At 39.9% G+C, this 27,429-nt stretch overlaps 1 protein-coding gene across 1 annotated transcript; it reads right to left on the bottom strand.

Annotated features, from left to right (window-relative positions):
• Positions 1 to 596: 596 nt before the first annotated feature.
• Positions 597 to 27,003, bottom strand: LOC121193915 (dehydrogenase/reductase SDR family member on chromosome X-like). The gene is made up of 7 exons (XM_041056346.1): positions 26,898 to 27,003; positions 25,579 to 25,686; positions 17,694 to 17,762; positions 9,295 to 9,396; positions 8,725 to 8,932; positions 7,162 to 7,369; positions 597 to 5,668 (listed from the first exon to the last, which is right to left on the bottom strand). The coding sequence occupies exons 1-7, from the start codon at positions 27,001 to 27,003 to the stop codon at positions 5,489 to 5,491; spliced, it is 981 nt and encodes a 326-aa protein (XP_040912280.1). The 3' UTR covers positions 597 to 5,488.
• Positions 27,004 to 27,429: the final 426 nt, after the last annotated feature.

The following is a 27,429-nucleotide window of genomic DNA, read 5'->3' as shown; positions in this document are numbered from 1 at the left end:
TAACTCAGTGTGTAACAACAGCAGGACACAGAGCACAGCAGAAGTTACAGCTAGAAGGTTTTAAAACATAATTTTAGGCGAGAGTGTTGTTTTTTATGAATATGAACAAAACTGTTGTTTTGTGGGGTTTTTTTTGTTTTTGTTTTTTTTAAATCACAAAGGTTTAAATTTCTTGTAGTAACTGCTGTAGTGGATGGAGATTTGTCTTAGAGTAAACCTCAGGAACACACAGACATTCTGAATGAGGGATTGAGTTACAGGGGCTAGCTCGGATGTGACGTCAAAACTCCAGCTCTAACTACTAACAGTTTCCACACTGCATTAAAACAACAACAGTGTTTAAAACCCTTTTCATGGTTTTCTCTTTTAAGTCAGCTGGATTTGTTAAGATGGAAGACAGGAAATGTAGGTTGCTTTGGCCAAAAGTGTGTGTTTGTGTGTGTGAGTTTCACTGATGGATCTGAGAATATCTCAAAAGTTCAGAGTGCTTGAGGCTCGCTGTGTCACGCTGAGCATCATCAGACTGACAGGTTCTCACTCACGCACAGTGTAAAGGACGGCGAACAAGTGGCACAATGATATGTTTATTGAGAGGCTTTGGATAATAGAAAAGGTGGTGGCTGCTGCTGGAATGTCACAACCATTGACAAAAAACATGGACATGAACTCCCTAATCTACACACACGCACACACTGACACACACTGACACACACTCACTCACACGTCCACACTCCTCATCTCCATTCCCATCACCCCAAAGAGAAGAAAAAACTCACAGCAATGCACAGGACAAGACGGTATCACAGTTTCTACAAGCTCATTTCTACATGAAAAATTCACAGTTACACATATGAGGGAGATTTTCTTCATAGGCACGGCAAAAGCAATAAAATGTGTATCTCTACAACAACAAAATAACGATAAAAATAAAACATTTCGCACATTTCATAAATCCTCAGGTGCCCAGATGGACTGAATGTTTACACTGGATTTGAGGTGGGAACATCCTCTAGTTGCTGTCTGCAGGGACTCGAGTGAAAGGTCGCACTCAAACCAAAGGAGAAAATGGCATACGGGTATATGCATTAAAGGTGAGAAGACTGAGAAGCGCCTGCATGTGTTTTCTCTTAACTGGCCCTAGCACCAGAGTAAGGACTCAGTTCATCTGGTTACCCCCTGTATACGTCTTTATATTATCTCTTCCTATACATAAACACATTTAGGATTTGCAGAACTTGGGACTAGAACATTTAATATAAATGTAATCCCAGGTCAGTCAGAAGAATGGCTATTAGAGCATTTTCAGTCTACATACAGCTCCACTGGTCCACGTCCAGCGGTGACAACGCTTTGAAATGATCATATACGAGTAAATCACATACATACAATACCACAGTTACTTAAGCGCTTTTTCTATACTTGCAATTCACCTGTCAGTGTAGAATGCTTCAGGAGTATGCTAAATACATAACAAGGTAATTACTGATAATTTAGCAGCCCCCTCTGCACACTGACACCACCAGAACATCAAGACAGACCCTCACACTCCTCACCACCTCGTCTTTGGAAAATCTTGTGCTCAGGCGTTCTGTTTCAATACATCTACTGTAGCAGCTGGACTGTGAAAAACACGATAGCTCTTAGACAGGATGCAGCTCACACCGTAGCCTTGTACTTTTTAAATGAGCGCTGCCGAGTGGTAAGCTGGTGTTTTTCATTTGTGTGAAGGGACACAAGCACGTTTTTTTCTCCGGGACTGGGTTTGGTTGTCTGTTATTCTGTCATTTCAGTAGCCTCGAGGAACCACACAGTCAAACAAGGAAGCACTGACTAGAAGAAAAAACATACTTAAAAACTGAGTATTGCTGGCATTTGGAGTCGGTTCCCACACAAATGCTACACTAGAAAAAACATCACACTCCCTAGATGTTTGCTTTAAATTTGAATTTTAAATGTCCCATTTTATTCAGTTGCATGTCTTTTTCAAATGCACAGAGGTTCTGGATTGTGGTATTATAAAAAAAAAATTATGAAGTTACTTTAAAAGCAGAATTCCATTTGTTTTACTGAATTAAAAGTCCTCAATTCACCGAACCCTGACTGGCTGACTAGAATCACCTACTCTTGTCTCGGATAAGTTAAGGTGCTGGTTTTCCATTTCAAATACTGAACTGATTGGCCACATTTCAGTCCATGGGAGCCAATCAGGACCAAGTCTAGCTCTGAAGTGTTTTTCTAGAGTTACAGTGCATTCATGTCATATCTGAGTTTTCAAAATTGTCACATTCCAACTTGTAGAAGTTATTCACATCAACATCCACAAAATGAGTATTTATGACTGGAGAAATCTTGTTTTAACACATTTTTCTCTAAGCTTCAATATATCTGACTTGGCCCTAAACAATACATAAGTACCTGAAAACCAAACAAACATATTTGCCTCACCTCTGCCAAAGTCCGTCATTCAAGACCAGTTCAACCCAAATTGAATGGATATAGTATAATACTGTCAACTAACAGTATTTGTAAGACTCATAGGACCAACAATCTGGAGTTGCCCGGCGACGTGAACGCACACAAGTCGTAACCATGGGAATCTTTTCCAATGCCCTGATCCATCTCATACGACATGAACGCAGCATTGGTCTAAAAATGGACCCACAAAGTCCACGTTTCATCAAAATGAGCCAACCAGGCCAGTCCCACAGTCCATTATGTCATGGTTGGCTGTTTAATGGAGCATTCAGGCAATCTCTGTCAACTTGTAAATTCATATGATCATGTCATATTTACAAGGTCCATGTGCTAAGGTGAGCTATCACTGGTAATCACACCACATGGACCAGACAAACAATAGGTTGTTACTAAAGGAAGCCAGACATAAACTCCACTATTTGCAGCATGGACATGTTAATCACAGGGCATTACAAATAAATGGAAGGAATGTGGATATATTTACCATTTACCAGCCTGGTCCGTTGTTTGCTGTCTGTTAACTGCGTGTCCAAACTTTGTCGACTGCTCTACATCCTGTCACAGACTTGCACATATTTTACTTTATGAGTTGACAAGGAGGGTCTGAACACACCATTACTTTGTTTGATGTTTGTTTGTTTGTTTGTTTTAATTTCTGTGAGTCTAGACAGTGGTTTCATTTAGGGGGGAGGAGCAGGTTCAGCCTCCCTTTCAGACCCTCTGAGGAACTGACTTTTGTTTGCTGAATCCTTCAGAGGATCCAGCACCTGAACTGGGACACATCTTCCAACTGCTTGAGAAAGACTGTGGACTTTCTTTCTTTTTTGAAAATACTACTCTTAAATTTTAATATTCGAAACAACTCACATTAACAATGTCTTCATTTAATGTTTTTAGACACATAGACAAAGAAATTTTGAATTCCTGATATAACCTGAAGCTGGTTTCTCTTTCATACACTTTCAGAATCTTGGGCTCTTTTCCTAGTCTGAATGTCTGGCTCTGTGCTACTGGCTGAATTAGCTACAGTACCACAGTGATACTATTGCTTCACATACGGCAGATAATAACGAATGCTGGATGCTCAGTGACAGTATTCAAAGCAACGATATACACATACAGCAGTGGGATGGAATGTAGGGAAGGATTTTTAGCCAAAACTTGTTAATTTGAGATAAAATTTTTCATCTTCACAGCTAAAATGGTTAATCACAGTGGTGATGGCATTATGGCTGTGTGTATGTATTGTGTGTGTGTATGTAAGTATTTTCCTGCATGAGACAGACGTGTTTGTTTGCTGTGTGCTTGTTTAGATAAGCCTGTGCCTGGATGTACCGCTTCCAACATTTGAGAGTGAGTGTGTGTGTCAGCTCAGCAGATGGAGTTTGATTCTCACCACTGGGAAATCTCAATCCCACAATGCACTGGGAGCGGCGCCAAATGAGGAAGCAGCGGCGGCGGCGGCAGCAGCAATGAGGAACCAATCGCAGCTTGAATGCTGGAAAAAAGTGCTTTCCCCTCTCTCACTCCTTTCCGTCGCTGTTCCTCTTGGACTGGCCATTGTTGTGCTATCCATCAACATGAATTGGGCCTAAAGTACGAGTTAATGCTTAACTTATGTGCATAAAGCGCACACACACGTATCACAGGCACAGTAAAACAGATTAACACAGATCACAATGGAAAACCGGGACAGACTGAAGGGAAGGTTGTTTCTCCATCCTTCCCTTTTTGTTTCTGAGCAGACAAAAGCAAACAGAAACGTCTGGAAATCCTGGCTTCAGAAAAGGGCAACAGCAAGAAAATTCCCAAGAACAAAAACAAAAGTCTCATCGCTCTATGTCTCTGGGGGGAATCATTTCAATTTTGGCCCTTCTTTTACCAGGGATCTCTTCTTTTCTTTCCAGTGTCTTCCTAAATCCCCCCTTCAAGTCCATAGGAATGTCTTTTGTCGGTTTGCTGAGTGGTGGAGAGAGTGAGGACAGAGGAGGTGCAGACATTTTCCCAGCATCCTCATGAGGATGGCAGAATTCACCTTTTCTTGAGGACAGCTTATCATACAACTACGACCGGCAGTTAACACGAGGATTCAGTACAGCAGTAACGAGAGAAAGCACAAGAATGTACCAAAAGCACAAGGTGCTCCCAGTAAAACGGGTGGGATGGCAAGACGATCTGAGAAATCATTGTGATGTGTCAAAGCAAAGTGATAACATCACATTCCCCCGCCACAGCAAGGCAGGTTTAGATTTGAATAATCTGATTGTTGTCATGGTGCATGAATGTGTGTGTGTGTGTGCCTGTGTGTGTGTGTGTGTGTGTGTGTGTGTGTGAGTGAGTGTGCGCGTGTGCTAGGGTTTGAGCGACATGATTTTGCAGCCAGTATACTGTGCCAAAATTCAGCTCTTCATTTGAACTACTTCCATGCCCAAAAAGCATTTTAGGGTTTGTTTAGGACTGAAACATCATTTAGTTTACTGTGGACAACGTAAATCTTTATCGAAAGCCAGACTGATGACATTAAGGCAGAGCGGAGCAGGTGTCATTGCAGGTCTTTGAATACGACACTGTGGAACGATTTCTCTTGCCAGACATCTGAGGCTAGCTACGACCAGGGAATAAACAACTGATGTCAGCAGCTGCCCAGTATCTATGACAGCAAAATCATATTTGGACATAACCCTAGAGTGTGTTTGTACGTGTGCGTAGGTTTGCTTGCTCACAGTGAAAAACAAAAAAATGTCTTCCATCCCCTGTAGCCCTTCTTTGGCGGGTCTGGAACAAAAAAAAAAAACAAAGATCTTTGCTTTCCAAATATCAATATAATCAATCACAGTCCAGCGGTGGATTGTGAGATTGTCAACATAAATCGCTACAAACACCTCGATCTGAGGTATGAACGAAGAAAAGATATTAAGAAAAAAGTGAGGAGGGGAAGGAAAGTGGCTGGTTAGCCAGAGTTAAGGGTCTGTATCTGATGTTATCTGCAGGGTTGACGTACTTTAGTCCCATGCTACTGCAGGCGCAGTAACTGCAGGCTGGTCTCCCATAGGCTCAGCTGCAGCTGGGGTTCAAAGGTCGGCGGTGTTGTCATCTCCTGGCACCCGTTGGCCCAGTAGCCTCCTCCACACTCCCCCTCCAGGGCCGGTGATAGGGCGGCGTACAGCACAGTGGCAGCGCCCTCTGCAGGTGTCTGTGGACAATCCACACGCACACACACACGCCTGAATTTCAAAAATCCTTGCATACCAAAAATATATAAACATCAAAAGGAATTGGACTGACTGCAGGATGACAAGTTCAACAACAAGTTATCACTGCTAAAACAAAGAACGTGTCGAAGAGTGTGTATGTGTGTGTGTGTGAATGCCAGAGGACTGATGCCATTGTTTGTTAGCGTCAGCGAAAAGAAGGTTCAGGGTACGTGCCTGTGTGTGTGTGTGCATCTGTGTGCGTAAGCGTGCATGTGCGTGAGTGTTAGTGTTGATGCTTTTTAACAATGATCTCAGTGTCAGCTGTAAGACCAGGAGCAGGTTTCAGAGCAGAGCGGGGATCGCATCCTGCGAGCATCAAGCAGTATTCACTTTGTTGTCTGTGGTTTAACGGTCTATTCGTAAGAGGGGTTATAGCTCAGAAAAACTCTTCCTAGAACATTTTTTGTGAGGAGAAAAAAAAATATATATAGATATAGATATAGATAGATATATGTATATATAGTTATATAATCATAAAATTTTGTTTCCATGACAACAGGCCACTCCGTTGCAGCTTACTTGTTGCTCTGTTGTATCTGATTTTACTGCCTTGCCCACCAAGGACAGTGCATTTTTTAACAATATTCACTAATGACAATGACTGCTTCCTCCGAATATTGATTGTGTCATGCTTCTCAAGGGTGCTGCTGCTTGCATCAACATTTTAAAAGAGCATCAGAGCACTGAGCGCCTTGCAGTCACTTATTTTCTGTCTAAAACTGCCAGTGTCCCTTCAAATAAAAACGCTGCATGACAACACATCATACTCTGAGTATCACTGTAATTTCAGTTTAGTGCAGTTTCTAGTTACATTTTTTTTTTTAAAGATTTTAGTTTATTTCTATTTGTGCTTGGATTATTTTGTTTCCTCACAGTTTGTGTGTTTATGTGTGGGTGTGTACATGTTAATGATTACATGCATGAATTTGTGTCATTTATGTGTTTGCGTAAGTGGTAACCATCCCACAGGTTGTGCTCGGGGGCAAATCCCTGTGATGACTGCAGTTTTGGCCTCAAACACGCACACACATCTCCTTCCATTAAATCCCAGGGACATTAACAGCAGCCTGCGGCCACCGCTTTGAGCTATGCAAGAAATGTTTTAAAATATAACACAAAGAGAAGAGCCTGCTTTGATTTTCAGTGGCACTTCCATTTTCAGCAATGTGGATAGACTGTGTGTATTTGTGCACGCATGAATACATGTCTGTTCCATCCTGTTCAATGAAATTCTGAACATTATCTGCAGTTTGATGTTTCAGGTCACTGTGGTACCTTGAGCAAAACTGAACAGTGGCAGCAGCAGGTTCTTTCCGGGAAAATGGACAATATGGCTGCAAAGTTACTGACTTTTTTTTTTAAATACAAGTACATCAAACTTGATGATTTATGTTATCTTGACGTGTGAATAAAGCAGATGAAAGTGTTTTACCCTCAAAAGCAGGAGAGCGATGATGCTCTGTGCCAGACGAAGGGGCATCCAGAGGTGGCGGTACAGAGCAGTATTCACCATGCCAGGATCCACAGCACATGAACTCACTGGGAAACCTCCACGCTGCAACTCCTGGTGGAGGTGGGAGCTAAATAACAGCTGGGCCAGCTTACTTTGACAATAAGCAGCGTGGGCTGAATAACACTGGCTGAAGAAAGAGGAAGCAAGAGAGAATGTCACTTTTCTCCTTAACCATAGCAAAGACAAAATGCAGCTAAACAACTTTCTCATGTAAGAAGAACTTGTCCTTGTTCAGCAGGGCAGGTTCTTCATGCCAATACATGTATGCACCAATAATATGCATCTACAAGGAAGGAAGTATCTGCACTACACTGAGAGATACTCTGCATTTCTTTTTTTATATCTGCTATTTGTGTGTGAGTGTGTGCCTGTATTTAAAACTTATATTTTCAATCTGCAAAGTAATTTTTTGTTGCTGCTGCACCTGTATTATTCTCCTTTACTGTACAGTAGGTGAGTTTGGCAATTACATGAAGTCCTTTGCAAATAAAAACCCCAGCTTTTGAATGTGTAAAGTAAGAGTGTAACTCTACAATGTTACAGTAAAAGCATGACTGAAATGACTTCAAAAAGACTCATCTAGATCAAAATGATCATCACTGACACAAACAGAGCTCAAACACAAGATATATTTCCTATTGCCTGCACCTGTTTCCGGGCACTGGAATGGCATCTCTTTAACAACCACAATGCTCTGTCACTGTGCTCAGCTGTAGCTGTACCTTGATATAGCGACAGCCTGGTATTTAGCACATCTGTGTTTTGAAATCAGTGTGACAACACGATGGCAGGAGAATGACAGAGAGAGTTTGGTTTGTTCTGTCCTCCTCCAAAGACCCTAGAGGGCAACACCACAGTCATGCCAGCATTTTGGACTGAAAGAATTTTGTATTGAATTGGGATAGTAAAGGTAAAGGTTTTATCGCATATTCTGAGAGTCTATGTACACTGCTATGCCCCATATCCCACTGCAATGAAACAACGGAATGAAGATGTTTAGGCTGCTAATAATTCTGGACAGCAGCGCTGCTGGCTGGGACGACACTGAGCCAACTGGAGCCAACAGTGGCCCACTAATGCCAGCAGAAACAGAGACACTGGTGTTGGTGACACCAGCAGAGAGTGTGCAGGGTTGAGTGTGACGAGTTTGGGCTTAAAATGAAAGAACACAGCAGGGCTGAAAAGGTAGAAATGAATAAGAATGAGTGTTTCTTTGACACAGCCTGTTATGAAAATGGTCAGGTATGTAATACATCTTTAGATATGACTGTGACTGCTAGATGTTGCCAGAAATGGCTAATGGCTAATTACCAGAAAGCAATAAGAATTAGGTGCAAGTAGATGAATTAGTGTTCGCTGTGTTGACTTTTTGCACCATTGGCGAGCAGTGTGTTTTTATTTTTTGTATATCATTATTATCATTTGTCTTTATAATTTACTGTACTGTTTTTCATATGAGTGTGTGTGTGTATGTGAGCCTACCAGCTATTTAAATCATTTAGACTGATCTTTCCGATGCGGTGGGCAGAGGAGGAGACGTTGACCACACGAGAGAAGTGATGGCATTTCCCAGAATCCTTCAGTGTGTCCAGGAGTAGCCAGGTCAGCAGGAAGTGGCCAAGGTAGTTCACCCCAAAGTGCTGTTCAAATCCATCTTCAGTACGACCTTCAGGAACCAGCATGACACCCGCTTGACACAGAAACACACACACACAAGCAATTCATGCAGACAAAACTTGTACCTCAGACATAAAGCTTGGGAGATGCTGCCCTAATTCATGAGCCAGCCTGGTGAAGGAAATGCAAAACACACTGTTGATCTTCCAGTACTTTTGAAAATTGTGAAATATACTGTATGTTAAAAATGTTTTTTCTCGGGTCTAGAGCTGATGTTAATGCTTTACATTCTCTTACATTCAGTCAGGTGACAGTATCTAAATTACGCTGTTGTGGAGAGAATTTCTACTTTTGTCACTGAATACTTTATATACTACTCCTACTAAGCAGTACACAACCCACATGTGGCTAGAACATGACATTTCCACGACTCACCATTATTGACCAGAATGTTCAGTGGTAGGTCCCGCTCCTTGAAGCTTTGGACAAACTGACGGACAGACTCCAAAGAGGCTAGGTCCAGTTTCTTGAACTCCACTGGAATGGACACACGCACACACATCAGAGCCATTGTAAACAGATTATTTCTGCTAGCCATTTTGGTGGTAAGACATCAAAGAGTGTATTAATCATCTCTTAGAGAAGGCTTGGTGGCTTCTTACACTACAATAGTGGCAACGCTACATTTCTGTAGCTCCAGTATATTATATAAAACCTAATACTTTTTCGTGAACTCCATCAAAGCTTAACACACCATTATATTAGGTCTAATCGTATGATAAGACACAGGTAGGACAGCAGTGCCCGAGAGCTGGTATCATCAGAGCGTGAAAGTGACTCTCTGTGCTTTAGTTTAAGTGTGTGTATGAGTATACACTTTCCAGAGAAATTACTTTAGGGATGGTGAACACTGACTATACTTAGAAAGCTTGACGGACACAGATTTCTTGTGAGGACATCTACTTAGCGTACTATAAAGAATGTGAATATTAAACCAGCACTATTATTGTAACACCTGTCGAGGTAAAAGACAGCAGTGCAATGAGAAATCCTCTTATCTATGGCCAGCAAATAATATGGGATTACTAAATTTTATGGTGTCTGTCTCTCGTGTCAGTCATGTAACTGCTCCAACCTGCGGAAATGAATAGAGAAGCACTAAGTTGTTTTCCTACTCTGGCACGATCGGTGTGTGTCAGTTTGAGTCTGTCCTGACACTCATAACCAGCCTGATACTGAGTACAGGAATAGCCTACACATTTTCATTTGTATGTTAAACCATGGCCAGATTTCCATAGCCTGTCCCTAAATTTTTAAATGAACTGGAAATAGACCGGCTATGGAAAGTAGTTTAACATACATCTGAGTGTATGTCCATCAAGAATGGACAAAATCTTTTAACTTGCTAACCTTTAGACTCTCTTTTACACACTGGCATTGGTCAATCAAGAAAAATCATGGTATGCTCAAGAATGCTCATTTCTATTTTCTTTGGAGGCTCTCCATTGGTAGAATGACCTTCAGACAGGACTGCAGAGTCACTTGTAATCATAAGCAGTAAATTGAAATCTCATCTTTTCAAGAAATGTTTTAAATTGCAACTCCGTCCTCCGTCCTCCTCTGTACACACACGCCTCACACACTTGTAAATGGGGACTATTCTAGGAAAATAAAAACATTTCAACACTGATTTTGGTTTCTCGTCTCTGGAAATTTTAAAACCAAACAACATTTTTGGTCATTAAGTCTGCAGCCAGACACAGACTGTCACAGTGAGGAAATAATGTTTTGTTATGTTTTATCCTGCGTTTATTTTGTCTCGTGATTTCCACTTTTATTTTGTAATCTGTTCTCCCTTTGTGTTTCAGGTAGCTTGTGTTCCTGATAGTCTGATTGTCTTCCCTACCCTGATTGTTTCCACCTGTTCCCCATTACCTAGTGTCTATATATTGTCTGCGTCTCCCTTTGTCCTGTGCCAGTTTGCCCTGTCTCATGATAGCAGAACTAGCAATTCCCTCATCTTGTGAGGTTTCGCTCACTGTTTGCTCTTTGAAACTTTTGTCTTGATTTGTTCCTGCTTTATTGGGTTTTGTTCCATATTCTTCCTCGCTAAGAGTGGTTTTGTGTTTTTGTAGTCTTTTATTTTTTGTTGGCTTTTTGCCTCGTCACAAGTGATTTTCAGTTATTCATTTGGGTTCAATCCTCGTTCAGTCGTGACACAGACAGACAAGTCATAGACAAAAACCCATTTTTTTTGCAGCACCAAACCCTCAGCATACATATCAAATTGAATATGAACCCTGATCGACTATGTATATATCCTTGGTTCCTGTTGGGCATTGAATTACTTTTTTCACAAATCTTTAAACAGCTGCTGCTACAACACAAGCGCGCTGCCATTATACCAAAAGGAGACCATGTCTTTCAAACATCAAGAAAATAATATCTTGGTCCTCTTGACGACTCAAGTGAGCCTGTAGAGGGTCAAATATAATGGGCAAGGACAGGAAGAGGACTGAGAGGGAGCAGGGGGAAGGAGAGTTGATGGAACCGATAGAGAAAAAGGCCGCCGTGACAGATGAGAGTGCAGCCGTCCCTGATGAAGGCCTGATAGCAGCCTTATCTCCAAGCCATGCCACTCACCTCCTGCCGAGTGTGTGTGTGTGTGTGTGTGTGTGTGTGTGAGAAAGGTTGGAGGAGGGAAAAGAAATATTTAAGCAGAGAGAGGAGGTCTGTGCATTTCAATAACAATAAGATTGTCTCAGTGTGTGTATGCGTGTGCATTTGGATAGTACCAAAACCAGGTGTGTCTGTGTGTGTGCGCGTGTATGTCAGTTCTTTCCTGTCCCCTTCAATGGGCTCCCTTGAGGCCAGGCCCTGTCAGAAAGGCCGGTCATATCTAGAAAGCCCACTGGGAGAGAAATGCCATCGATCGGGCGTGGGCCTGCAGCCGCCAGCTTCGAATTAAGACCCCAGGATCTTCTACAAAGCTCAGCTTCCTCGACTCAATAGCCAAACACACACTGACAGTGTTTTTGTTACAGAGGAATTTGTTGAAATTGACGACAGGAACTGCCTTTGGGGACATGCACGCTGTTTAAGATCCACTGGATCCTTTTTTTAAAAAAGTCCCTTTTTTTAATTCATCACTAGCTTCATCCATGTTGCATGTTCAAAGTGGGTGTGATTCTGATTTAATAAAACACAAGAAAAAAGAAATTTTCTACGACATTCAATTTGATAATTTTGGTGCTTTATATCGTATAAAGCCATGTCATTTGACATTTGCGATTTTATAATGGTGCTGTGGCACACTCCTGTTATAGAAAGAGGTGGGGGAGAGGATTTCTACTCAATGGTAGCGAAAAACCACTGAACATGAGTCATAAGGCAATTATTTTAAAAAGTTCTTTGTCCTTTTCCTCCTCAACAAGAAAAAGAGACAAATATTGAGAGACAAAAAAACTTAAGGTGTAAATAAAAACATGAATGATGACTGAATTATATTTATTCACTCTCACTGTCGTGGCTGATTGGGACATTTGAATAGAACATAGCCATCATTTATGTTATTATTCACATCTTTTCCTACTGTGACAAGCCAAAATGCCTGAGGTCCCTCAGGTCCCTTGTTATTGTTTGCCCATACTACTTCACTATTGACTACAAAACAACTGATTTTTGCTACAGTGGTATTACTTCCACACAAAGACACTTGAATACACGTGTGACATTTGTGACCTATTAAGTCTTATTAAGTCTTAACAGGGGCAAAAAGTCAAAGGATGCTTTCATGGAACAGTTGAGATATCTAACTCTGATTTAGCACCATCGTCTTCCTTTTCCCCTTTTTGTTTCCTCTGCTACAAACACAGCTGTCTCTGCATTTCAACCAGTTGCTGTCTGTGTCCCATGTGGATGGAAAAGCAGAGACAAGAGTGTTACACGATTGCGTCTGTAATTATATGAACACTAAATGTGATTATAGATGCCACGTCAGTGCACAATCAGTAGCAAAAGAGGCACTGAAAAAAGCAAAAGCCCGTTCCAGCTGACAACTATTTATACTGAGCTTCTAGAGTTCGTCAACCTAGATAGATGTAAATAGATGTAACAAATAATGCAAATATAAGAAATAATGTTTATTGTTTCAATTAAGACAATGAGTTCAAGAATTAATTGGAGTGGACACCATTTTACTCAGCTTCATTATGATTTTTTTTACACTAATTTTAGCTTAAATAATGATACAGAAAATCACTGAACAGTTTTAAAAAACCAAATCTTTTTTAACTAAATACTGCAACTGGGATGATGGATCAGAAAGTGAACTGTAAAATCTTGTGCCACTTTTTTTCTTTTTTTTTTACATAAATAAAGTTTGAAGTTCAGAAAAGTGACAACTTTTTAGATTATTTTTCCACAAATTTCAACTAGTTAGGTCCAATTGTGATTCGAATTTGTGAGAGGCACAAAAACACTCTGGAGTTTTTGTTTTTTTGCAACTAGGCTTCAGCATTCAACAGAAACATCTATGAAAATCTCACTTTTACATTCTCTGCTGCACTGCTATGCTTTCAACACAGACTTCTTCATGCTAAAGCATCCTCGGCTCTAACTGGTGCGTCTTTGCGAAAACGAACAACTTTAAAAGAGCAATACAATAAAAAAAATAACGAGGGAGGACTGCCTGCTTCTCTTACCATTAATCCCCTCTTTCCACCTGGCTTAAACATGCATCTTGTGTCCTGATTGTCACTACAGTAGATATGATTAAGCTGGATTACACCTAAATCTGATATTAAAATGCAACGCTGGGAAACACATTGAATTTCTCTTCTGCTTGCCAACAGGACAGAGATCTTGCATTACTCACATGCTTTAAAACTGACAGCAAACACCTTGATGTTTAGATGATCGGTTTGATTAATTTTTAACACAGCATAAGATGACTGGATCCTTGTTACATTCTGGATCACATCCCACGACAGCGTCTCACTTCCCCTCTCTCCCACTCGACAACACTGTCTAAATAAAGGGTGAATGTACCGTCCCTTCTGAAACCACCTCCTGTGAGACCCAGACAAGAAAGTATAAGCAGTTTCACTTTGAGCTGTCTGATAAACAACACAGAGATATCCAAGAATATTAGGTCTGGGCATTGTGCCAGTATGAGCTCCTCCACAGACTTTTTTTTATTCAGCTGATGTGGGAGAGAGGATGCTGTCTGGTGGTGTTAATGGGATGATACTCTCGCAAGTCAAGACAGCTGTAAAGCTAAACCTGTGTGTATTGTAAGGCTGTCTCACACACAAATAATATAGCACTGATACAAATAAACACTGACATACATGTTTTGTACACACAATCACTTAGGAATAATATAGAGAACATTTCCAACACCTCAGCTGTTGAGAAATGCACACCACGTCATGCTCATTTTTGCACAAAAACATAACATTTTTTGAACAACCATTTCAATTTTGATGTGGCTGGTTTGATTATTTTCATGACTGAACTAAATGAAAACAAAGGTGACTAAAAATTATTTTAATTGGAGAGAAAGAGCTTTGGTAAAAGAACGGCAGTTTTTGTGAGAAGCGGCCAGCTGGGTTACCTAAGCTGAGAGATAATTTAATGTGTTAGGCAGACAAACACACAAACACGCATGTTCGAACACACACGCACACACGCACACGCACACGCACACACACACACACACAGGTTCCCTTGCTTCACACTGTTAATCTAGGCCTATGGTTTGAGGCAGAAAGTGTTACTTTCAACTGCACCGTGACTAAAGTTAGTGGACAGACAGCGCTGCCTGTGGCAAAAAGACAGAAATACCCTGTATCTGCGTGTGTGTGTGTATGTGTGTGTGTGTGTTTATTATTTAAAGTAAAATACTTTAAGCCTCATTGACTAAAACCCACTTGCAGTCTAAAGTCATTAGCATATTTCCACAGGATTGTACTTCAGGTTTTCTAGGGATAGCACCTTTGCTACACTGGGCAATACACTGCTGCCTGATACCACACACACACCTTTACATATTAATATATATATATACACACACACATATAAAGCCAATAAGACAGTAAGAGTATATATAAATTAGAGAACAACACACAAACACACAAGGCACGCACATTTTAGACTGGTCAGAAACTAAACTAAAACATTGTGTTTTTAACTATAATGTGACTTATATAGTCTCTTTAATTATGTATATCACGTCTACTGTACCTTAATACATATCAGAGTTGCTTCAGTGTTATGTTGTATGATTTTTGTATGATAATAATAAACAGCTTTAAGGAACAGGTGACATTGTGGGACATATGCATGTTCGCTTTCTTGCTGAGAGTTAGATGGAAGGAACGATACTATTCTCCACACATCCAGATGCAGTTAAGTACAAAAGCTTACTAATTTTGTTTATTCTTGGCTGGAACTATGGAAAAGCTTGAATTTATTTTTGTGAAATTGAACTTTACTTGGGAAGCTTTAGGAGGCTCACGTTGCTTTCCCCGATATATGTTGTTCTGCTAGAGTTGTGTTTCCCAAAATCTCTACTAAATCTCATCGAAGGTGGGGAGTTCAAAATTTTCATAATTCATTAGACTGATGGTCATGATTTGAGAATAAGACTCAGGCTGAAAAACAGCATATTTTTCCTTTTGCTGTGTTCAAGGTGACTTCAATGAACAATTGTGTCTTTTTTATTCTACAAAATCTATTAAGGTACTCTGTAGTTGAATTAAATTCTTTGTGACTGGTGATACCCTGAAATTTCCTAAAGGACCTCTACAATGGTCCACAAGTCCCCAGTTTGAGAACCACCTCTGCAGGCTAAGGCACATGTATATTATGAGCTGCCTCCCATTTCACATAACAGACAAATGTGCAAACACTAGGAAGGATGCCAAAGGGCGTTTGGACAGAGATGTTTAAAGCTCCTGCCTCACATACTAATGAGAATCCATTACTGTCACATTCAAACACACACACACATGTGCACACACATCAACACATTCTCATTCAGCGCACAAGCATCTGGCTACAGACACCCCTGTTGTCCCCTATGCCTCAGTGCCTGCCAATTACAAAAGAAGTAATCAATTCCACCACGGCCCCGTCCAGGGAAATCGACTTCAATGACACCAGCTACACGGCCGCTGTCTCTGTACCTGACAGCCACTTACACACAAGAAGGATCCCAGGCAGCCAGCTTTCTGCTGCTCTCCACTGCAAGGCCAAGCAGCACAAACCACAGCCTGCTTCCCAAATTGGCAGGGCTACAGTTAATATCATACAGAACCTGTATTCAGCTCCACCAAGGGGAACTTATGATGTTCTTTGAAGTACTAAATAATAATAATAATAATAATAATATAAACCCATGTTCAAACACAAGGCAAGGAACATACCAGTAATCAACTGGTTGGCTAGGATTTCACTTTTTTCACTTTGTAATTCAGCAAAGCAAAATTTAAAGGTTCAGTTAATGAAACAAACACCTTCCTCTAACTTGATTCATTTTCAGTTACAAGAGTAGGCCATTGTGTATTTAGGAGAGGAGAAACAAACTGTACACCAAAACCGATTTAAGGTTTTTAGTTATTTTCCACAGTCACAGTGATGTTTTCCAGTGGGCATGAATTTTAGGTACCACTGACAAAGTCGGTGCTGTAATTCATCAAGGTGGGAAGATACAAAAAATGATCTATTTCAGAGATCAGATGATGCTGATCACACTTGTGTGTGCACTGACTTGACCAACAAACAAAATAATGTTTTAAACCCTCTGCTGTTTGTCTCTAAAATGTCTTTTGATTTTAGTAATGGATTTCAAACATTGCACCATCTAGTTGTAATGAAATATTAACATTGTTATCTGCCGTTGTGATTATTGTCATTTCCCACCAAGGTGTGTAACATCTCCTGACAGGTTGTAATCCTATCCAAAATCATTACTAAATACTTACAGTAAAACATTTATGACTTTTGTAAATTTAACTTAGGACTTTTTAATACATTCAAAGGCTTCAAGACCATAAGATACTCTGTTTGGTTTATACTTCCTTACACAAAAGCTGAAGACAACACAAATTTCAGTTTGTCTTTAAAATCTGAATCACCAATCATTGGTATAAATCTCTGAACATCCTCTGAGGTAAATAGGTACTGACGCACCCTGCAAGGCCGTTTGGTACAGAAAAGGATAACTTATGAGGTTTCTTAGTCATGAAACTATGGTGGAATTTATGGTGCTGTGAAGGTCAGCCGAATCAATTTCTCAACACGGGAGTTACAGAGAACACTGTAAGCTTTAGTCAATGGAGTAATAAATCTCTTCGCTGCTATCATTTGTCTTTTCTCATCTCCATCACTTCCTCTGCGCCTCCATTTTCCCTCCACCTCCTCTTTCTTTTTTCATGTTTTATTTTCCTATATTTGCCCATTTGTCATGTTCTCCTACCCCCTCTGCCTCCTTTCATGTCTATGTCTCTCACCCTTTAGTTGACTAATCTACCCTCATCTTCCCCTTATACCCTTTCTCTTGTGTCCTCCTCTTCCTCACAGTGCATCAACAACACTCCTGACATTGTATACTCGGCATGGAAGCTCCATCTGTGTGTGTGTACCTGCAAGTGTCCAATAACGTGTGTGTGCCTGGTAAAGACTGTAAAAACAAGCCTGAGGGACACACTGCTGCAGCTCTGCCCTTTATCTTCAAACACTGGCATACTAAAACAAGTGCACACGAGCACAAGCGCTTGTGTGTCTGTGTGTGGTTGTGCATGTGTCCATAGACATATTCACAATGTTACCTTTGGCCTCCCTGTACTCTTCACAGATCCTTCTGACAGCTGCTAGACCCTCCTGCTCATCCCTCCCACCTGAAGGAGCAGACACACACACACAGATTAATACGATGTCTGACAAGCCCTTAGAGGCTTTTATAGAATAATATTGTTTTTCCATTTTTTGACAGACCTGTGTTCTTTCATCTTATAAAACAATATTTCCAAGAAGGGTCCTTCAAATGAAAACGATTTCTAAATGCAGCCATTTAGCCCTTGAGGAACATTTATGAATGTTAACAGAGATTCTGAGTAAATCCTTCTCCTTCAGTGAAGAGCTTGTTTGCAATCCTGGTTTCAAAGAATGCACAGTACTTTAAAAGTACAATTAATTATACCCCAAAATATGTATAAGATGTAAACTAAGTATTATGACAACAGTAAACAGCTGAGAAATCCAGAAGTGAGATCACCAGAGAATTCATATAGAATTGAAATATCAACTACACCAAATATGCATCAAAGCAAAACTTACTAGTGTGGGGTAGACAAGTGAGTAAACTGTTCTCACAATGAGTGATTTGTATTCATGAATTCCTGACAATACCTAAATGTGTGGCCATGTGTTTTATGAATTAACAGGTATGATAAACAGTGGGTGAGTGTTCCAGAAACTTCACATAAAAGGTGTAGATACAGTACATTTGATATTTTCATATTTTTAACACGTGCAGATGCCCTGGTGAAAGATGCAGTCACTGACTCTCTGACTCAGGACTGTTTACAGAGACCGTCTGCATACAAATGGACTCTGCTTCTATTAAAGAGAGATGAAAGAAATTAGAAACAGAAGGTGAAAATATGAGACACACAGAGGCGAAAGAGACAGAGAGTTTGTGTCTCATTTAGAGACCCTCATTTTCAAAAGACATATTCTTAAGCACAGATAGTAGAATGTATGCATGTCCAAACCCACACACACGCACACACTGTCAAACGCAGAGATGCAGAGAAATTATATCCACACTGCCAAGAAATTAGGGCTGGCAATTAGTCAATTAAATGATTCGTCAATCGACAAAACACTGATCGACAAAACATTAGTTAAACATTAGCCAGTCCTCACTTCTCAAATGTGAGGATTTGCTGCATACACGATGACTGAATAAGCACACATGTGCGCAAATTCTCTTTTCACCCAAACTCATACACACAAATAGGCTTCATGCACACTCTCATTTTCTCTCTGCGCACACAAACACACAGGCACACTAATCTTGGATTATCACGCAGGCCTTTTCAAGGGCACAGCATCATTTACCCTGATGCACTGCGGTTCAGGCTGCGCTGAAAGACGTGGCTCTTCAGGATGACGTGTCACAAGGGTAACACAAACACACACAAAATCAGGACAGATACACACTGAATCCACACAAATACATTTTGTTTTGGGTTTTTTTTTCACAAAGAGATGCTTTTCTATAGGCTTCTTTGCTCATAGACCCAACAGTTGATGAGAACACTGTATATACTTATACACTTTATACACATTTCTGCACAAATGCTTCCGGTCAAAGTTCTCAATTAAAATAGCCACTGATTAAAAATATGCCCCGAGGAAATAATTTGCCTACTAAATATTTTAGGCTGGGGGTTGAAAATGTAACCTAATTATTTCACTTAAATAATCTTGCTACAGCTGAACAAATGGATCAACTACGCATGACACAAAGTAAGAAAGTTGCAAGATACATACTTCAGCAACATTTTCTGAACTTTTCTCATTTGGTTTCTTTGCAAGAACCCAAAGACAAAAAGTAAAAGTGAGATGCATGAGTTGTATAGTTATGATGGCACCAAAAATGGGAACTTACTGATATTTAGAATTATCATTGTCAGATCAATTTTTAATCACATCTAATCTTTTTTTATCCATTATAATATTTTAATGGAAAGCAACTCATTACAAAGATACTGGTGCACAATGGAAAATGGAGTTGAGGCAGGTAGGGGCTTCCTGTTTCTGTTGTGATGGTCTATAGCTGCAAGAATCACAAAAGAAATCAAAGTTTATGTGTCAAATGTTGGCACCCAACAACCAGCCATAACAATTACTTAGTACTCAGATTCTTGTCCTGTGACACTTCCATCAAATCTGAGGATTTCATAAGGGCTATTATGATTATTGTGGGTGCTCTGTGTGCCCTGCTTCCCATTCTTGGTGTGGGACAGAGTTAAAAGAAGGTAATTTCTCACTATTTACAAGACCTGGATATAAGCACATAGAGACCTGGCAAACCAGCACGTTTCTTGTTTGATGGGACTGGAAAACAATCATTACAGCAGCATGACTGATAGTTCACTAATACATTTCATGAAGTCTCATGTAACCAATTTGGATTTTTTTTCACTGTAGTAAATGTAATAATGTAGATTTTCAGAGGAAAGGATGATTTCTGCTGTGAGTCCAATTTATCAATCCCTCATTTCACAATGCCTCATTTAACAGCAAACCTAATTTAATGGAACTTTACAGGGTAATGACCTAGTGTATTCAGCTGTTATTCTGCATATTTAAAAGTCCACTACACTGTTTCTCTCATGGACATCGGCCTTCATAAATGAGCGTATGAAATGTATGAGGTCAGCACTGATTAGGAAACAGAAAGAGAGAGGAAATCTGATCAAGATATCTGGATTGTAGATGAACTTGCAGACACACAAAGTTTTGTTTTGATATTTAGGTAATTGACTTTTAAGAACTGATGCACCATGGTGCTTCGTATTCTTGTTACATCAGTTATGTCCACAGTGACTGTTCTTTCCACATTTGTCTGAAAAACAGAGCTCACTATAATCACGTAAATGTGTGTAAAAGAATAACTGGATTACACACTGTGCACATTTGCTATCTTAGTACACTTTCACATTTTACATTTATTATTTCATTCTTTTTCTTGTTAAGCTGCACTGGTGTTTTTGCAGCTGCAAAGATCATATTTTCCAACACAATTTAAGTTTAATCATTTTAAAAGTACTGGTTAACATGCAGCTCTGCAGTGGCTCAATCCAAGAACTCTCCTCACACAAGCACTATGCTACCACTCCACCTGAAATATGCATCCACTCCATTACCAGAGCGGGATCCACTTTACCATAAATATTCTCACTTCATGAATTATCTCAAGAGTATTTGAAATGGAGATACACTCTGAGTCCTGTGGGATCAGCTTCAATACACATAGGATTGTCTGAGAGGGCAACAGACACTTAAAGTTCTTCATGTATTGATTTTAGTGAGTGTAACCATACGTAGTGCTCAAGTCTCATTTATGTTCTGCTCAAACCGTCTCCAAGGACACTCCGACATTGACTCTGCGGTATACACTGAATGAATAAAGCAGAGTTTTCCTCAAAGTTTTGGAGCTCATGAACTGAATGGAAAATTCAGCCTCGCCCTGGAAGTCAACCGCATGAAAACATATTGCTGTTCTGTGCACAGAATCTAGGAGAGGTGATGTCCTGCACCTAAAGAGGGCTTTTAATATATGGGGGAAAAAAATCTATATTTTGCTGAAAATTTTCATGGTATATGATTAGTTTTTGAAGACATCCCCTGTCAGCATTCACCACCACCACCTCAACTGTATGTTGAGGTGGTTTACTCCTCATATTCCTCCCTGACTGCTTTTTTGAGGGAAGACTCTGCACAGTCAAGCAGCTGCAATGTCAAAAAATAAAAAGTATTATTAGACCGTGATGATACAGTGGCTATTGGTCTTGTTGAGAGTCATTTGAATTCCCCTTTCTTTGGCTGTTTAAATGGGTAGTGCTGGATCTTAAAAGCTTTATTCACTTTATAAAACTGGCTCAACCATGTTGTGCTCAAAATCTTGAAGATTTGAGTGAATAATAAACACTGAGGACTGTCCTTCAACAACAATGATGAAATGTCATCATTAGCCAGTACAGTTCTTTACGACATTGGATTGGTTGTGATGAACCATGCTGACCCCCTGCTTTTGAGTGTTACTGGGCAGCTATGCAGAGGTGAGAAATGTGCTGTTTTTGACCTCTACCTCTCTCTCTTTTTTGTCACCCTTTTTTGTGGCTATGAATATCTTCCTGGAGAGAACATCTGAAAATGTGCACCATATATTATACCAATATATACATATTTAAATCATGTTTCCCCCACACTCTATGATAGCTACCTACCTTTGAATGGGGCTATTTAGATTGGGTATAAACACTTCTCTGCTGTGGTCAAGCAGCACATCTTAGAAACCGGTTCTTTCATAGTATAACAACAAAAGAACAGTAAAATATTGTAAGATCTGACTGATCCTCCAACTACCAGAATTGTCACACTCATACATTATGTGGAAACACCTGAAATTAAAACCCTTTGGTTTAGTATAGAAGCAGCATACAACAGTCTACACTTTGGTTGCAACACAGTCAAATACTACAGAAAACAATACCAACGTCTGGCAGTGGGCTTGAGGCGGATCTTATTATCTAATCGTTTTATAATTGTCAGATAAAATCATATTTTAATTGGGATAAAAACTGCGTCTCAATGTCTGCTAAACAACAATGCTGCTGAATTGACAGATGACTGAGTGATGTTATGAAAGATGACATCAGTATCAAAAGGTCTATCAACAGTTCTCCTCACGACAGTAAATTGTGCCATTCGGCAGGACTGTGCTCTCCACAAGGTGCTGAATCTAGAGATTATTAAGGTTCACCTGGGCATCTTAACCTACACCTTCAGTTACTTTAATGTTTAATTGTTAATTAAACAGTAATTTTAAAAAAAATTGTACATGAACAATATTATCTTCGAGTTAATTTGCATTTGCAGTCCCTGGGCAGAAAGTACAACCTCTCTGTAATTTGTAAGTAAGGTGATCCAGTTCAAGTGGGTATTTATGCAGAATGCAAAATGTGAAATCCCTGTTTAGCTGCTTCATGTTGTCAACAAGTGAAATGCCCCTCATGACGCCCACCGCAGAGAGCTCTGTGGTTTATTCTGGTGATCTGACAATTGAGTTAAGCTGAAACCGAAACCAGTAACTGTGGACTACTAATAGAGAGTAAAAAGTAAAACTTGATCCTGATAGCTTAATGGGCACAGCAGAAATGACATCAACCCCCATGGGAGTGTACATTTGAGGAGATGCTAATGGCAGTCAGCTCAGCTGCCAGTTCTGGAGTGTGCTGAGAGAAATGTTAGATGAAAAGGAAAATGCACTTCCTTAAAATCCCACGCAGACCCCTCCAGACAAAAAGAACAAAGCACATGAATACAAACAATTAAACAGGAGGCCATCTTACCACTAATGTGTCTCCACCACAGAGAAAACTACAGATCTAATGTAACAGGCTACAACCAGCTTTATGATTAGGGAAACAGATCAACTGAATGGCTCTTGTTTAGTTTTACCAAACTTGTTTGACAAATCACTGATCATTTTCATAAGATAGTTCTAATTATTAGTATTAGTATTAGTTACAATTATGCAAAACATCATTAATCACAGATGAAGCCTTGAACTGCAGACCATTAAAGAGGAAGACAGGGAGGACATCAGAGGTATAGTGATCAACATATTTCAGGAAGTGGCTCCAGGGATTCAGGATGAGGGAGTGATCGATGTAGCACATATGTATATATATATATGGACACTGGGAGTTCATTCATGTCCTTAGTCTGATTATCAAGCGCTTTCTTTGTAAATCAGATTTGAAATAAACATTCTTTCCTATTTCACAACACGTTTTCGCAATGTTTAAACATTCACGCTTACACTTTGTATGTAGTTAATCTGTATTTTTATGTTTGTGCTCAGGCAAATGTTGGACTTTCACATAGATGCTACAAGAAACCATGGTTTAAAGCATACCAGCCATTTCCCTTAGAAGACTTTGTTGTTTTGCATTTATCATCCAACAGTAAATACTGCTAAATAATTAATTGGGCAATACCAGATCTTGTTTTATGGGAAAAAAGTCTCTCATGCTCCCAATTTGCATTTAACACCTAGTTTTATAACATCCTTGTAATTCCAGTAGAGCTTAAGATCTCTTTACATCATCTCACAGAGGAGCATGTCATGTTATGTTATGATCTCTTTTGTGGACATTTGGACCTTTTCAGATTCAGTTTAAGTTTTATTTATAGTTCCTATTTTATTTTGAAATCATTTCCCTTGTGTATCTTGTCTTGTTTTACTTTCTGTCTTTGTCTTGTTTCCCTCCTTTGTGATTGTCTGCCCCGCCCTAATTGGTTTCACCTGTTGCCCATTGCCTTGTGTATTTAAGTCTCGTCGTTTCCCTTTGTTTTTGTCTCTTGCCCTTGGCTCATGTCTTTGGCTTTATCTTTTGTCTCTCATCTTGCCTCTCGTCATCATATCCCCAGTCAGGTTGTGTATTTATTTGTTACTTTGTTTCTTGCTTGGTTTTAGCTCCTTGATCCGTGTTTCTCCTCGCCAAGAGTGATTTTGCATTTGCATTTTGTATTTTTGTTTTTGTGTCTTTTTCCCCTTTATGGGTGATCCTTGTTTTGCCAAGTCCTTGCCCTAGTTGTGACAGAGCATCACACATACTATATTTAAACCATCCTACACATATCCATATCCATTCAGCTATACTGGGCTTATTACCTGATACATGAGGGCAGCTTTAAAGAGAAAGACACTGGATACATTAAGGATGACCTACTGTATGCTAATATTAATTTACACTCCTCAGCCCCATGGACCTTTAAAGGAGATGTTTAACTAATTCACAGAAAGATTAATTTTTACATGTTTCCCTTTTGAAATCTACCATGTAGAGCTGTTAGTTCAGTTGTCTGGGTTAAGATGTACAGTATGCCTGTTACACTTCTAAAGGACTAGACTGCAACAGTTTCAAAAACGGTGATGCCAGTGGACTATCATGTGCAATTGGGACCAGTTTTGCAAAATTACTGCGTTACTAACTAAAAGTCATACCAACCCTCAACTGTAATTTGTCTTGCTCTCAGATTGACAGACAGTGATTCAAATTAACATGCTGGTAACATCTCCTTCTCCACACAGCTTGACACAAGTCTTCTCAGTTCTGCCTGTGTTACTGCTGTTTTCAAGAGCCAGTTGAAAACTAATTTAAGCCCATTTAGTAGTGATTGAGGCATTCCCACTATCATCGCTAAGGTTATTGTGCCACTGGTTTTACATAAGCTTATGCTGTGAGTGTGCTGACAAGATTGCATTGTCAAGTTTGCTGCTGTGGGCATGTGGTTCTGACCTGTAACTATATGGCTGTATCCTTTTGATTAGAAAAGCTGGAGTCCTGCCAGCCCCTTTTTCAGCCCGATACAATATTTTCTCCATAAAACTCTCGAGAATTCATACAGTGCAAAGGACAAAAGGCTATTTCTGCTGACTTTTCAAAATGATAAAAATCAAGTAAGAATAGAAAAAGAAAAGAGAAATTTCAAAAGTTTATAAATCAGGAAAGCCTGCAGTCTGAAGATGAATGTTCACCAACTGCTGAGGTTAACTAGTCTTTTAAATCTTTTCTCAAAATTCACTTTTATACTTCCTTTTATCTACAAGGGTTTACCCAGTTCTCTTTTGTTTGGTATAGTACTTTGCCTTAGTTTACTGTGTTGTTCAATGTTTTGTGTTTCAATGTGTTTTATTATGTTTCTGTTTTTGTAGCATTTTATGTTTATTAATTGTAAAGCACAAAAGGTTATCGTTATCATCACTGCTGTTGTTTTTGTAAATCTGAGTGTAAACAGATGGAAGCCAACCTTTGGGGAAATCTCTCTGTCACACGTGTGTCTGTCCTGCTAAAAGGTTGTATCTCCTGTCATACTTGTTGTGTGTCAGTTGTGTGGTGCTTCATACTGTACCTATGATAACATGTGCCCCCAGTCTGGCCATGTGGCGGACTACCTCATAGCCAATTCCCCTGCCTCCTCCTGTCACTATGGCAACCTTGCCATCTTGTCTGGGCATCACTGGCAGAAGCAGAAGAGGACACAGAGATATCAGGGAGAATGTCATTTGATAAGGAAGCAGCTTCAAGATGGGCCACTATTAGGGCCTCATGAGAAGTCCTTGGAGTTAGATGGTCTGTCTCAAAGTGACTTTACTTTCCTTCACTTTCTGAAAGAATATTGTATATTCAGTAGCGTCAGTGTCCTTAAATTGCAAGAACAACGATTTCATATAAGTGCAAAGTTCCTGCCTATAAGAAGTTTGAAGAAATGATAAATCCCTTTGCATATATGTAGTATAGTGGAACTTCTATGGTGGTTACTGTATGTTGGAAATGTTTATGACTGGCAAACGGACTTACTGAGACAGTGACTTGCTAGAAAAACTTTGTTACACTATTAAGGGAGACATTCCTTTTTCAGGACATGAGTACACATTACCAACACACCTGAGTCTGATTCTGCACACCTGGAGATTGGCAGTGCTTTGACAGGGACTGGTTCTCATAAGGTAGGGTGATTATTTGATCAATAATTTATTTATTCAAATTGTTCATGTATACATATGATGATGAACATGGCTCACTCAGAGTAAAATGCATTTTTCCTGATACATGTTGTACATGTGTACCTACTGTATACACATACAGGCAGTTGTAGTTGCTGGTCCAACGTTAATTTATCACAAAATACCGGTACAGAAATAACTATTCCTGTGAAATTCCTTTACAAAGTCACAGCTCTGCACTTTAAGTATTTTATATTTTATTGGTTGATACTACTGTCACTCAAGCGTCTAAGTTGACCTGTTGCGGTGTCAAACGCCGTTCTCTTGTGATGAGCCACACTGGTCCAAACTGCGTTATAAAAAGTGGCAAATTAAGCCCATATCGCTCTGCGACAAACGCAGACCCTCTGAAGAACACACTTCACAGTTAAAACGATCTGTTCAGCTCCTTTGGTGAATTCGGCATGTATTAGACACCAGACAGCATTTTCTTTCACTCGACTCTTACACTTCTGTCAAACCTGCTAACACAGCTAGCTTAGCGTTAACATACATTACCGCACTACAGTCCAAAAGCCCATACCGATATAAATAATGACTCCTAAATATACAAATTAACGTTAAGTAATTTAACTACAATGTACCAGCGTTCACTGCTCACAAGACCCACTGATTGACGGGGACAGCACAACATCGGGTGAACCACACTCGGAGTTAAACCGACCTGGCAACGTGAAACGTCTGCTGAACAGCTGAACCAGCAAAACCTTCAAACCGAGCATGTACAGCTCGACAACAGGTAGAAGATAGGATCGGATAGCGGACAACATCTCTGTCAGCGTGTGTAGAATGAACAATAAATGCAGAGGAGGAACGAGAAACTCCGGTTCCGTTTATGGGGCGCGTTCCAATATGAAGTCGTCCAACCTCACTTCCTCCCTCGTAGTGCCTTTCAGTCTACAAAGTGATTCTGAAGCTGAAAGCCTAAATTAAACATGGGCTTTTCTTGAAATTACCAAACGGACTATTTTTTTCTGAATACCTGACCTTGAAAAATCGTTTCTCTAGCAGCCATCAATCACTTGGCTCTAGAGGTGGAATTACTGTGTGATGGAAGGGAGTCGTTGCTGCTGCTTGGCTGCTTGATGTGCCATATGATCCTTCTCTGTAGATCCAGCATATTTCTCCCTTCAGCTCACTGACTGTCTCATTAACTGCTGCCAGAGAGGTCACACACGATAGAAGCAACACAGGGA

This window comes from Toxotes jaculatrix, chromosome 15 (genome assembly GCF_017976425.1).
Source record: "Toxotes jaculatrix isolate fToxJac2 chromosome 15, fToxJac2.pri, whole genome shotgun sequence".
NCBI classification, from domain to species: Eukaryota; Metazoa; Chordata; class Actinopteri; family Toxotidae; genus Toxotes; species Toxotes jaculatrix.
The sequence above is the reverse complement of the archived record's forward strand: the minus strand, read 5'-3'. Positions and strand labels throughout refer to the sequence as shown.

Excerpts from the sequence above, each read along its gene's own strand:
- LOC121193915 (XM_041056346.1), bottom strand. The coding sequence starts at position 27,003 with ATGTTGTCCGCTATCCGATCCTATCTTCTACCTGTTGTCGAGCTGTAC. Across the intron at positions 25,687-26,897 it reads CAGACGTTTCACGTTGCCAG|TGATGCCCAGACAAGATGGC; the intron begins GTCGGTTTAACT and ends TGCTTCTGCCAG. Across the intron at positions 5,669-7,161 it reads TCGCTCTCCTGCTTTTGAGG|ACACCTGCAGAGGGCGCTGC; the intron begins GTAAAACACTTT and ends GATTGTCCACAG.